The sequence below is a fragment of the Microtus ochrogaster genome, chromosome 21 (assembly GCF_000317375.1).
Source record: "Microtus ochrogaster isolate Prairie Vole_2 chromosome 21, MicOch1.0, whole genome shotgun sequence".
Lineage (NCBI taxonomy): Eukaryota > Metazoa > Chordata > Mammalia > Rodentia > Cricetidae > Microtus > Microtus ochrogaster.
The window spans coordinates 11,804,310-11,818,249 of NC_022022.1; the positions used below are offsets into that span (position 1 = coordinate 11,804,310).

Here is a 13,940-nt window from a genome sequence, read left to right on the forward strand (position 1 = left end):
ATTAATTTTATTATTTTAAATTATGTGTATATATGTGTGTCTATATGAGTAAAACAGATAATACTAACTTCTACTAATACAATGTTGGGTCCCCTGGGGCTAGAGTTACAGGTGGTTGTAAGCTGCCAGATTTGGGTGCTAAGAGCCTAACTGAAGCAATAATGTATCTTAACCACTGAGTTACCTGTCTAGCCAAAAATGTAAAATTAAAAAACAGTAGTAAAACAAAATCCTAATAGGTATGATAGGTAGCACATGCTTGTAATCATAGAAGATTCTGTCACAAAAAAACAAAAACAAGAACAAATCCATCAACAAAAGAAACAAAAATCTAAGCTACCAAGCTGATAAAATTTAATATTTTAGTAACAAACAGATCAAAGGGATACTTTGGTATCCCATTTACAAAAAAGGTTGCCATTTCTACCTGAAGAATTTGGAAAAGATTAACTTACTTTCTTTACTCATTGACCGGAAGTTTCCTTTTTCTAACAAAAACAAATCCAGCTGAAGCCACTGAAAAAATGAACCTCATTTCTCTTAGAAATATTGGTATTTACATGCAGAGGGTTTGAAGGCAAGCAAAGAGAGAAATATTGCAATTATGCTATAATCTAAAAAGATTAAACATTTAAAAGCAAAAAGTTTTAAAAATTCTTGAGCATAAAAGTGAACAGAATATTCATAACCCATGCCCACAAAACTTTGCCATCACTACTGGTGAAAGATCCAAAAGAATCAAATATAAAGAACTGAAACTTTTTTGAGGGCTAAATTTACAGAGCTTTTGATTTTAAAATATGAATAAACAAAACACAAAGAACTCAATAGGGACTTGATTGTTTATTCTACTTATTATGCATCAGAGAAGAAATCAGGAACAGGAGGGGGTTATAAGAAAGACAGTAATATACTTAATCTCTTTGCCCAAACGAAACAATACTCAGTTTCTATCTCCTGAACACTGTATGTTGGACATACTGAATACATTAATTCTCACAATACTACAAATCAGATTTAGACAGATGAAGGGTTAGAGACTTTTTGTATCTTACCGACAATCTCAGAGATGATAGATCTACCACAGAACAGCCATCACCTATTTCAGTATCTTGGGCTGAGCCTAACAAGTATTTCTACCATGCAGCTTTGCAGGACATTACTGTGCTATGCAAAACACAGAAAGAGTGCTGAAGTCATTTTCCACCTCAAGCCTTCCTCACAATTTTGAAAACTTCCCTGTGATCACAGTATTTCCTATTCTGTCTCAAGTAAATCTAAATCACTTAAGAAAACTGTACAAGAAAAGTATCACAAAGGGAACCATGGTTACCTAGTACATTCTGTGGTATTCAATAAATGATTAATGCCTGAGTCACTCTTAAACCTTCTCTTACACCCTGATCTTCTTTCTAGAGCAGGTTTAGGATTATTAGAATCCTTCCATTGCAATCAACAACCTACTTGCTGTTTCTATTAAGGATCCATAATCTAGACCAAAATCCTTTGAAATAGTCCAGGTACCCCCACGTGAAACACTTCAAAGGAAATGTGATGTCATTATACAACTGTATTGGTTTTTGCTCTCAAAGTATCCTGACTGATATACAGCAAGCTATTTGTGAAAATGAGCCAGGTATAATGGCATGTTCTTATAATCTCAGCATGGAATAGGAAGTTATAGAGTTTGAAGCCAGCCTCCAGCGTCAGTTTTTGAGTAAAAGACTGTCTTTAAAAAAATAAGAAACAAGAAATATATTCACACTCTGTAAGAACCATGTTTGTATAATAAAGCAGGAATTAAAAGAAAAAAGAGACACATGTGGAACAAATGGCCCGGTCAGCCTTGCCTTAAACTTGCTATGAAGTGACACTCGCTTCCAACTCAAGACCTTTCTGTCTCAGCCTCCTTTGCCGGTCACAGTTATCAGGTACCACTCCTTGTGCTTTTAGTCATGTCATCTCGAATCTCCCTTTCTTCAAGTTTCTGATAAGCAACAGTCGTACAAATAGGAAGGACTTATTTAATTCATTAAAGTGTGATAGGATAAAGACAGCTAACAAATAGCTGTGAGAACATTCTGCCTTTATATGAAGTGACCTAGATTCCCAATTACAACGTTCCTGAACTATAACAAATGTCACCGTTGTTAAGGCATCACTCTTACCTGCTCTGTAGCTGTAGGGCAGTAGAAGACTAACAAAATAGTTGTACAGATATTTATCGATAGTCCAATGATGGTGATGAGATTTGGGGCAATCCATGAGGGTACTCTTCTAACTAGCCATTCCCAGTATCCTTGCATTAAGGGTTCGAGCAGGGACCGTCCAGCACTCTGATATCTATGTTCTTCCAGCCGCTTTAATTGGTGTCTTGTCAGTGGTGGTGTAGGTAACTGAAACAATTTATTTAATATACACCCTGTAGTACTCATATGCCCAAAGCCCACAGGGGACTCTGGGTGGGAATCTCCACATCGTTTCCTTGTTGACCGATGCCCACTCATGGATCTTGGTTTTCTTTTACTTGGAGATAATGATTTACCTTGTTTTGTGGTCTTCTGTAGCTATTTATCTGAGGAGCAAAGGGAGATAAATTTGTCAATTGCTACCAATATATTTCCAATACATTAAAGTGAAAAAAGTTAACATAACAGAGCTAACACCAAATAGGAAGTCCACAGGGATCTAATTTTAGTTCTAACTCTCACTAAGAAGTATATAAACTTCCTTTAAGTGAAATTATGGGACATTACTAGCCATGCACTTTCATACCTTACAGCTTATCTGATTCTACAGATCACAGACCATCTTACACTGCTTCAGTTAAAAATGGAATGAGACATTAGAAAAAGCCTAATCACTTTACACACAGATGTACATACAGATACACGTGTGGATGGAAAATAAGGTGCTAAACTAGCAAATTAGTATTATCATTAGATGAATAACTTAACTAAGGTGATCTTTTACACATGCATGTTTGTAATGTTGAACAGATTAGACAGGGCCTTGCACATGCTAAGAAAGTACTACCACTTTGTTACAACACTATCTACTTAAATTACACTTTAATTTAATGATAATAGATAATATTTATTAAGCATCTATACCAACTAAGAATACTGTAGAAATAGATTAATTTCATCCCCATAACAATCTGGGAGAGTGGAAAATGTGTGTGCTAATTATCCTAACTTTTACAGGAAAAAGAAACTAATAGAGAGAGACTAATTAACATGTTCACATAGCTATTAAGTGATGGCCAAACAAATACAAGGCTTCCATTAAATATAAATCAAAAGATAACTTTTACTGATAGAAGGGGATACAGATTGTATTACAGGTGATACTGGAAACAAACAAAAGTTCTGCAAACAGCACAATGCACAGGGTATCAGCAGGGTGATCTGAGGAAGTGAAGCAGTAAGAAAACAAAGGTAAGTGCACTAAGTGACAGCCATAAGGACCTTTGAGTATTTATGCCCTGGAGGGCTGCACCTGAATTAGAAAAGACTAGAGATAACATAATTATTGTAATTAAGCATATAAGAAAATAATTTTAGGAATCTTTTCAAGATTGATAGGATAGCTATATTAATCCTAAAGAACAAAACAGAAAAAAAATTGAAAATTAGCACATGAATGGTGACAGATAATAGTAGGGAGATAAAAAGGTTAGTACAAATGACAGCCTACCAGCAATTTCTATATAGAAAGAACAATCATCAGAAAGCTCTTAAGGATTCGTAAGAGAGGTAAAAGAAAAAGTCAGCAGCTAGAGATTCACGCCACTGACGTCTAACAGGGTAGCTGTAAAGTTTCTAACTTGTCATCTTTTGGAGTGATGGGTGAAAGGGGAACTGTGAACGATGGCAGCGAAGGAAGGAACACATGCAACCTTCCTTTTCGAAGTCCTAGGTATTAAACCCAGAGCCTTCTACTTGATAAGCAACCCTTCCACTGCTCAGAGTATACTCCATACTCTAGCCTTTTTTTCCTGGTGTAAGAGTAGCATGAATGTTGTAGCAGTAAGCAACCATTCTCTGGTTGGATTTAAGGAATAATCCATGAGATGAAACTTAGGCTTGACACTACTGGGGTGAAAGATCCAGAGACTAGATAGACCAGCACAAGGAAAAAGAAAATACTATTGTTCTGGTAAAAGAACATATCAATAAAATGACCCCTAATAACATTCTGCTATATTCACAGATCAGTGTCTTGCTCGCTCATCAAAGATTCTTACAGTAGATGAGAACTAACACAGAGACTGACAATTGAACACTGTGTGTAGAACGAGACTTTGAAGCACTAAGTCCTAAGTGGGATGTCTTCATCAAACCCTTCCCCTTAGCTCAGGGGTCTATGTGGAAGAAGAGGCAGAAAACTTGTAAGAGCCAGAGGATTTCACTGGATGAGCCCAGAGAAAACAATGTCTTTCAAAGGTACAACAGAACTGATACACATATGAATTCCATGACTATGGCGGCACATACAGGGCCTGAACAGATTCAACCAGAGGGGTCCCAGCAACGAGAGGGGTAAGTGGACTTGGAGTCCCATGCCTAACCAAGAAGTTACCTGCAAAGGAAAAATTGGTTTTCTCCAATGGAGTCTTATTGGGTATATTAACCAGACTTCAGAGTAGGCCCAGGAATAACTGGCCAACACAAAATGAAAGGGAATTTTTGTAGAATTTCTTTTTTTGTCTCATTTTGCTTTGTTGGGCATTTTCTTTCATATTGGTCTGCTTGATTTCATGTTTTTGTAGGGCTTATTTATTTATTTAGTGTGAATTTCTTGAGTTTTTGTTTGTTTTTTTTAAAGAGAGAAAGAAAGGGGTCTGGAGTTGGGTGGATTTAAGGAGGCTCTGAAGAAGTCAGGAAAGGGATGAGAAAAGTGTGATCAAATATACTGTACAGCCGGGCGGCAGTGGCGCATGCCTTTAATCCCAGCACTTGGGAGGCAGAGGCAGGCGGATCTCTGAGCTCGAGACCAGCCTGGTCTACAAGAACTAGTTCTAGGACAGGCTCCAAAAAAAAAACCACAGAGAAACCCTGTCTCGAAAAAAAACAAAACAAAACAAATATACTGTACAAAAATAATGCTTTTCAACAAAAAGTATTTTGTTATGTTTACCTAGATTGGTTGGCCCTGAATATCTGTACTTATACTTTCTTACCTCAGCCTCGTAGCTGAGACCACAGGTGCATGCCATTATGCCTAGATGATACACAGAGCTTTTTGTTTGAGATGTTTTGAGTGAAATCAAAAGACTACTTCAGCTGAAGATGCAATTTCACTTAGAGTCAAAGTCTGAAAACTAGAAAACTGAAAGTTCTTGAACGGATTAAACATGGAGAGAAAAAAAGAAGAGTAAAGAATCTTGTGAGGAACCCAGCATTACTGAATAAAAGGAGCAGAACACAAGAAAATTAACAACAAAACAAAGAAAGGATACTCTTGAACTAAAACAGCAGTGGCAAAAAAACCAACTGGGCCTACCAAGAGGGATACTGTGATCTTATGGTTGAAACCTATCCAGGAAGCAATGTGAAGTTCCCAGAAACAGTGCACTATGGGATCTCAGGTATCTTAACAGTGCAGGATCCAGTTTATTCTGCCTTGGTTGAAAGCAGTAGGGGCTGCTTTATAATAGGTTAGAGAAAGAGACAGGGGAAAAGGTGGAAAAAGTTGAAGCAGATAGTAGTAAAGACTGGAAAAACACCCTTGCACTGGATACAATGTTATTGTCACATACAGACCAGGACCTCTCTTCTATATCCCTATACATATTACTTCCCAAAACTTTAATGTTACTTACGTGTCTAAATCCTCTGTCACTCATCAATCATGTATCTCTAATTTTTTGTTTCAGAAAAAAAGTTAAGCAAATTTCCAAAAAAAAAAAAAAAAAAGGAAAAACCTCTAGAGAATAAACAGAGATACAATTTAAGCAACTGAGGTGGTGTACAACAGCAATATTTAAAAAATGTTAAAACAAAACTATGCTATCGTTTATCACTTTGATTGAAATATGATCATCAAACACCTACTTTAGAGTAGTTAAATTTACTTCTTTAGTCTCTCCTCCCTCCTTTCATATTTTGAGATGGGATATCATTCTGCATGCTCAGGCTGGCCTAGAATTTGCTAGGAATTTCCAAGCTGACCTGGAACTTTGAATCCTCAAGTCTCGGCCTCCTGGGAGTTAGTATTATAGGCACCTGTCATCATGTTTGGCTACAGTAGCCAATTTTTGTATAGTAAACTGGATAATACCTTTTTTATATTCAGCAATTTATAATCAGCTCTTAGGGAATTCCACTTGAAAGAGAAATAAATAAAAGTTTAGTTGGGTCAATTTTTATTTTGTTGGCCCAGTTTGTTTGGTTCTCATTTGTCTTCTGTTTACTGTCTTTTAAAGGCAGTACACAGAGACTACTAGCCTATTTTAGCACTGAATAGCTACAAGCAATTGATCCTAATGGTTTTAAGTTTAAGCATTTGGCAGGACTAGCTGACAAACTGATACTTTTCTTCTGAATTTTTCTCTCGTGGCCTAATTTCTTTTAACCTTTTATTATTCATTTTAAAAATACACACTTTTGACAAATTGTTTCTTACCTAGCCATTATGTTAGTCATACATTTTAAAAAGACAATGAGTTTTTGAATCTTTAGATTTGGCAACATAGTCTCTGTAAAGCTACTAGTAACAGCACTGTAACTGTGAATTCAGGCACAAGCAGCCACTGACTATTGATGGCTACTCTACTTTCAACTCATGCCAATAGCCAGAGAGGTGGTTGACAGGGCTCCAGGTCATTTCCACCTTTCCTTCCATAATCCCAGGGGAGAAGGGCTACTGCCAATGGGAAAACAACAAACCATGAGTTTCTGAATATTATCCAACTAAAAGCTAATTATGTCAAAGAATCAGACAGCAGCAAAAGGAAGCTTAGAAGAGGAAGATCAAAGAGCACAATAATGGAAATTGGGATGACATTACTAATATTACCAAAAGGTATCTGAATTGCTTGAAAACTTTGTATGGAGTCAGTCCTATGTCCAAAAAGGTATATAGAAAGCATCTTTCTTACTACATAAGAAATTAAAATCACAACAATAACAACAAAAAGCCCCAGCAAAGTAAAAGTTACTGTTGATTAGCCTAGACACCAAAGTAGCGCTTACAAGAGAAAAGTTCTAAGTTCCAAATGTGTCTACTATGTGGGTATAGTGAACAAGACACACATGGTCTGAGCTCCCACACCCAACAAATATTAAAACCTGAGAAGCAAGCAGTAGCCCTACAAAGTATAACAGACATACAGAAAATCAAGTGTTGAGGCAGAGAAGAGTTGGAAGTATATATACATTTTAAATAGTGGTGGAAGTCAGCAAAGAAGCTTTTATGACCAGCTCAGAAGAAAAGAAGGAACTAGGTATTTTAAGAGTAGGATAAAGAACAGTCCAAGAAATGGAGAATGAGGAAGTAAAGTGTACCTTGTTCAGGTACCCGAGAGACCACAAAGGCAGAACAGGAAATGAAGTCTGAAGCATCAGTGACTGCAGAGGTTCATAAGCTATGGTGAAGTACTAGATTTTATTTTGATTTAGCGGAAAACTGCCAAGGAACTTGTAACAAAACCTACAATTTCAGAGTACAGCCTGTTAAGTGAGAACAGGTTTTCATAATTATGAAAGTAATTTTAAATGAAAAAAAGGTTGCTTATGGAAATTCAGTTTATAATATTAATAGCTACCACAACCTTTCCCCTTGTACTCAGTAAACACCCTCCCTCCTGTGACAACCTGGCTCAAGTGCCCTGCTTTCATGTAGCCCTTATCTTACTTTGAAAATTTTCTGTTTGTAGAGCTTGATTTTGTCTTTTCCCCCTGCCCCCACAGTGCTCTCCAAGTTCCTGTCTTAACATTATTTCCCCCATAATCTTATACCGTATTTGACATTAGAATGAAAATCAATACTTACTGAATATCATTCTTCTAGTATTTAATGAGCATTTGGTTGTTGTAGGCCTAGAAAGACAAGCCTACACTCTCAGGAAATGCAAAGGCTGTGTGAGTGGGGGCTGAGTGGGCTTTGTCCTCAACTAAATTATATCATATGCGAGGCAACAAGCTTTTTGGAGCATAAAGGGGATGTTACCTAACAAAGCATTTTCCTTCTGTAGGCATGGATATATATGTATATATATATATATGTATATATATGTATATATATACATATATATATATGATACTTAATGAACACATTTACTTAAAATCAGTCAATTTGTAAGTTTTCAAGCCATTCATGTAGAACATATATAACAGCATCCCACCTACCTTATTCCTGTCATGGATGAGATCCATGCATCTGATAATTATCACGTTTAAAACAACAAAAGCAGAAACAGAAAACTGTTGAGCAGATCGTAAGATAAACTTACGCAATATCCAACTTGTATGAAATTCTAGAACTTTTCTTCCTCCCCCCACCATGTTTAAGGGTGCCAAGTTTTTCTCTGCATTGATTCAGCAGTATGTTTGCAATCTTGTCAGGGGAATCCAGTAGGATATAGCCTGCCCACCTCTGCCACTACTACAGTAAAATACTAAGAGCAGAACTATTAAGAAAGGGACCCTAGAACAAAGAGCAAAGGAAAGAGAAAGAAAAACAGGAGCAAGAAAAGAAAATTAATAAGGTCACAAGATGAAGCTCAGCATTATTTAACAAATGATTTATTTGTTCTGTATCTTATTTTTATGTATCATAAAATTATTATGTTTAACATTTAACTAATGATACATAAAACAAGTTTTGGGGGGGAAGCTTTTTCTGTACACTTGGAAGCCAACAATACTGTGTAACACAGCTTATAGCTGGTGCTTTGCTTAAGTGAAATCTTGTGTTTCTTAATAAGGGAAAGAACTTTCATAAGGGGTTGAGGAGCCTGAAGTCTTATTCATTTTTCTGTTCTTTAAAAAAGAGTAAAGCATGACCCTCAAAATGAACACCAGCACCATTTCTAGCCAGTTTAAAGCGCAAGTTATGTAGCCTAGAAAAGGAAGTGCTACGCAATAAAATGCACTTGCTGGTAATCTGAGGCAGATTTACCTAAAGATTCTTACAAAGGAAAACCAGTTGAGCTGTTCAAGGAACTTAGAGTTTCTCAACATAGATTAATACACAGCAAAATGATTTGTAACTTCAGACTTCTGGAATGCTTCCAACACCAATAGTCTTAAACTGCTTATGTTCCAAATGTCGTATACCGTTTACCTTGAGTTTGAGTCAGTCAATTCAACACACGTATTTGAACACATCACTGACAGTCCTAAAGTAGGAAGGAACTATTCTAACTACTCACGGATAAAGCCCTTATACTTCTTGAAAAGCAACTATGGACTGTTATCTGGTGCCTGAAGAGTTTTAGCAAAACCATATATTCTATAGCAATGATACAACATGACAACAATATGCCAAGCACCGAATAGCAAAAGTCAAACTCGGTAAGATGTTAAGACTTGAGGTTCAGCCAGGCGTTCCTGGGAACACAGGCAAACCCCGGCAATCTCCTTCTAAGAACGCGACTGAAATAAACTCTAGCTGGCAATCTCTGAGCTTGTCAACATGGGCTGAAATTTCTAGAAAAGTTGGCTGAACAAGAAGCGTGGCCCAAGCCAGGAAACATTCACCGCCGCCTTCCAAAGGGAAGGTAAAGACCGCACAGGATGCTACACGGTTCGTGGACTTGGCAGCACCGGGCCAGGAGGGTGTGGACTTGTCAGGCAAGGTCGGTTCCGCGCGGCCAGCGCCCCAGCCCTTTGCTCGTCATGGGCCACCCTGGGGTGCTGACTCCCGCGACCCGCGGCTCGCACAGCGCGCAGGCGCCCCTCCACCTTCGACTCCAGAGCCCTCAGCATCGCCAGCGTCGCCCCTCGCCCTCCCCACAACCCCGCGCGCGAGGCCACCGGGCGCCAGCAAGGACGGCGGTCGCCTCAACTAGTCCGTCCGCAGCCACCTCCTGCGCTTGCTCCACTCCTCCCGGGAGAAACGCACCCCACCCCGTCAGCGACATCCCCGCCACTTGCCCAGGCCGGGCCCCCGCAGCCTTACCCCGACCCAACAAGCACAAGCCTAGAAATAGCAACTCCGAGCCCAGGCGACTGAGTGACGGATAGGCGGCAGCACGTTCACGACACTTTCACGATTGCCGTAAAGCGGAGGCTCGGCGAGGGCTGCTGCGCGTCTCCGAGCTGCTCGGGAGCGCGCCCCGGGGCTCCGCCCTGACTCCCGTAGCGGCCTGGGTCTGCATCCTGAGGCTGGAGCTGGCGGGTCCCGGACAGAAAGGAAGACCTAGAGGTGGGTGGGGGAGAATGGCTGGCCTAGCCCCGAGCCGGGGTGTCTAGCTGGAGGCTGTGTCGAAAGATGGCTCTCAAGGTTCAGGCGAGGGCGCCGCGCGAGCCCCCATCGCCGCGCGGGGCGCGCGCCTCACCTGGCCCGGTGAGAGCTTCACGGTGCACTGGACCCTTCTCTGGCCAGCTCCTGGAACCCACAGGTCGCGGTGGAGGACGACCAGGCTGAGGCCTCCGAGCCCCACTTTTTCTCTCTTTGGAACCTCCACCACCAGCGTGCCCCCAAGTGGTGCTTCGTGTCAAGCTTAGTGTCTCTTTTCTTTTCCTTGCCCCAGGCACAGCTCAGCTCTTGTACTACCAGACTTGGGGGGAGGAGGGTATAATAGGGAGAAATAAAAAAAAGTATTAACAACACTCTGCTTTTGTTCAAGCAGCTAACGAAACCTTTGAGTGCCTTTTGTCATCCCTGAGCCCTTATTTCTAACTGGTGGGGGCTGGGGAAGTTCGAAACTTGACCTTGTGTTTACACAGAGCTCTGTCTGCAGCCCTTGATTGTGTTTCAGGGAGTGGCCCCCATCTAAAAGGAAATTACTAGTCCCATGAATCCTGGCAGTCGCCATCCTTTGAACAACAGCGAAACAGGACTAAGTTTTCCCAATTTTCATTTATAAAGAAGTACTCAAGTGCGACAAATTCAAAGTCTCATTTCTTGGCCGTGTAACTGGAGGCTTTAGGATTAGCCATTAGAAAATATTACATTTGTCAAGAGGCCATATTAGAGTTCAGGAAAGTTATGCTTTGTTTTGGACTTGATGGTCCTGTGTATCTCTGAAAACGAGCCCGGGCCCCCTGTTTGTTCACTTGGAACATCCAGAGTTTGCCTTTTTTTTATATTCTTTAGCTGTCGCCACATAAAGAAGTTCATCTTATTACCAATGACTCTTTAATGTGAAAAATAATTTAACAGCATTTCTGATTCATGGATCTTCAAAGAAAGCAGAGAAGATGGGTGAGAGATGCAAAATGCTTTGTTAACATTTTAACTTTAAGTAATTTTAAAACTTTCTCTCTTTTTTGGTATTGGAAATTGAACTTAAGACCTCTTGTTTGCTTTGCGTGTCTTTAAAAGGATTCTTGACTGTTTCTTAAAATGTTTAACCTCTATAATTCTAATCTACTTGGTCTGAAATTGCTCTCAGACTTTAGCTTATGGGGGTGAAGGCCATGGGCAATTAGTAGTCTTCCTCACCCATCCTGTGCGTTTTAGTTTCTCAGTTGTCTCTGGTAGACTGTTACAATATGTTAAGCCCTGCCTTGCCTCTAAACTGTCTATTTAAGCTGCTAGAATCTTAAAAGCCTACAAATACATCATATCTCGAAGAAATTTATGCCCAGCCACGTACAGGTAGTTACCATTACAAAATTTATAAATCATTATAGTATTTTATACTCATAATTCAAATTAGAATACTGTATCCAGAAATTAAGTTAAATTGCCTGAAATCCAGTAACTGGAAAGTCATAATTGTGGAATAAAAAAAAAAAGAAAAAAACCACAGTGTGTTTAGGGGTTAGGGAAATATAAACAATAAGAAAATTGACTTCCTACAATTAAAACATTTTCTTAATTATGTGAGTGAGATTAAAGATTTCAAGCATCAGCTCCATAAAGAAAAGCATTTTGTTCATAGTGCTGCATTCTAATGTTCAGGCCCCAGATACTGCTTGTTGACTAAGAACTGTGCTACTTAAAACCATGTGGTTGAAATAATAACATATTTCCTTTGTACATAGATTTCAAGATTTGCGAAAGAAAGAAGCTTGTGCCGTTCTGAAGACAGAAAATTTGGGAACTCATAAAATAGGTAATTTATCTTTCACATTGTAAAAAGGAACAAGTATTGACTGACCACTTATAGTAGTTCCTAATATCTGTTATCTGACTTAGTATTTTAGCAAACCTCACTGAAACAGCTATTCTTTTAGACTGCTTAACAAAGAATACTGGCACTTCAAGATGGCTCAGCATGTAAGATAATCGCCAGCAAGTCTGAAGACCTGAGTTCAATCCCTTTGACACACGTAATAGAAGGAGAAAACATTCCTAAACAGTCCTGAAATTTAACTTGGCATGTAAAATTTACACACACACACACACACACACACACACACACACACACACACACCGATACATAAATGTAGCTTTAAAGTATTTGACTACTTAAAAGCGACTACCCATTGCTTCACCATTTTGTTAGTTCCTTCCCTTGTCACAGTAACTTTTACAATAACTATCTAGCATCGTCTGCTGGAACTTTTCCATGATAAGGAAACGTTCTGTACTTTTATTGTCTTGTTGCCAGCCACTAGACTGCTCTGAGCATTTGGATTGTGATGAATGCAATAGAGGAACTGAAATTTGCATTTTTTTTTTACATATTAGTTTAAATAGGTACATGTCCTTTTCTAGTACTGCATGCATGGTGCATTCTGTGCTCAAAATACCTCCACTTCTCACAGGAGAAGCTGCCTCGGATGAGTTTTGGGGCTTGCCCAGTATCATGTAGTTTTACTTTTTAAAAGGTGTTATATAGGGGAATAGTTAATTTGGAAATGCAGATTGAGGGGTTTGTGGTGGGGGGGAGTAGTTCAACCAGAAATGGAGAATCTAAACAAGAGTGGGTACACTGGACAGTGAGCAGAAGGATGGAAGAAAGGAATAAGTGACTTACAGAATAGAATTGTCATTATTTAGGGATAACGTGAGGATTTTGAAGAGAGCCTTCTCTGCATGAGTGACCGTGAAGTCCCAAGAATCTGAGAAATGATAATGCTGCTTATTGAAATAAAAAATACAAGACCAGCTACTAGAGTTAAGATGATTTGATGTTCGTTTTTTGTTCATTCAGGCAGTATTAAGTGATGATGGATGATCCCTGTTCTTGCAATTGGTGAAGTGAATTGCTCATTCACTTCAGGTACCTTCCTAAACCTTTATACTATAGAAGGAAAGAACTAGGGAAGCGCAAGTTAGGTGCTTACTTGTCATGCAGAGAGATTGGCACAGGTTGTGTGTAGAAGACAGCTTTCTGCTGTGTATGTACATGTTTCTGTGTGTGCTGGTGCACATGCATGCATGTGGTTGTTGAGGACAGAGGACAATCTCAGCTGTCATACACCCTTTTAAAGATAAAATGTCTCACTGGCCTGGAATGTGCCCTGTAGGTTAGGCTGACTAGTGAGCCCCAGGAATCCTGTCTCTTCCTCCTCTAAGCTATGCCCCACCTGGCTTTTATTTACATGGGTTTTGGCTTAAACTGAACTGTCTTTCCAGCCCTCTGCTGTGTTTTGAATATTAAGAAGGATCTAAAAGAAGAAAAAAAACAACAACAGTAGAATAGGGAGGAAGCTATTCTACTAATAGTGGGATGAGCAAACTGTTTTGAGCATACCTTTTACCCAAACATCTAAAATCTGAATAAATTATATTTTTTTAAATGCAAAGCACATTTTCTTTTTTTTTAATTTATTTTTGTTTATTGAAAAAAAGGAAAAAAAAAGTTTCCGCCTCCT

The 13,940-nt window shown here is 39.1% G+C and overlaps 2 protein-coding genes across 6 annotated transcripts in view; one reads left to right on the forward strand and one right to left on the reverse strand.

Annotated features, from left to right (window-relative positions):
* The window catches only part of Cept1 (choline/ethanolamine phosphotransferase 1), a 41,005-nt gene extending 30,785 nt beyond the window's left edge, over positions 1 to 10,220 (reverse strand). For 2 of the 4 annotated variants that reach the window (XM_005357159.3, XM_013349941.1), the window contains exons 1-2: positions 10,129 to 10,220; positions 2,169 to 2,575 (exon numbers count right to left, since the gene is read on the reverse strand). In XM_005357159.3, the coding sequence (XP_005357216.1) occupies positions 2,169 to 2,507 (339 nt within the window). In that variant the 5' untranslated portion in view covers positions 2,508 to 2,575; positions 10,129 to 10,220. Of the gene's footprint in view, positions 1 to 2,168; positions 2,576 to 8,354; positions 8,386 to 8,458; positions 8,653 to 10,128 lie in introns of all 4 variants that reach the window. The other 2 variants (XM_026784071.1, XM_026784069.1) reach the window with 2 other exon arrangements.
* A 46-nt stretch (positions 10,221 to 10,266) lies between these two features.
* Positions 10,267 to 13,940, forward strand: part of Dram2 (DNA damage regulated autophagy modulator 2) — a 21,776-nt gene continuing 18,102 nt past the window's right edge. Inside the window, exons 1-3 of one of the 2 annotated variants that reach the window (XM_005357162.3) lie at positions 10,267 to 10,374; positions 11,269 to 11,376; positions 12,162 to 12,232. The gene's annotated coding sequence lies outside the window, so the exon portion shown is untranslated. The remainder of the gene's footprint in view (positions 10,375 to 11,268; positions 11,377 to 12,161; positions 12,233 to 13,940) is intronic. The other variant, XM_005357161.1, reaches the window with a different exon arrangement.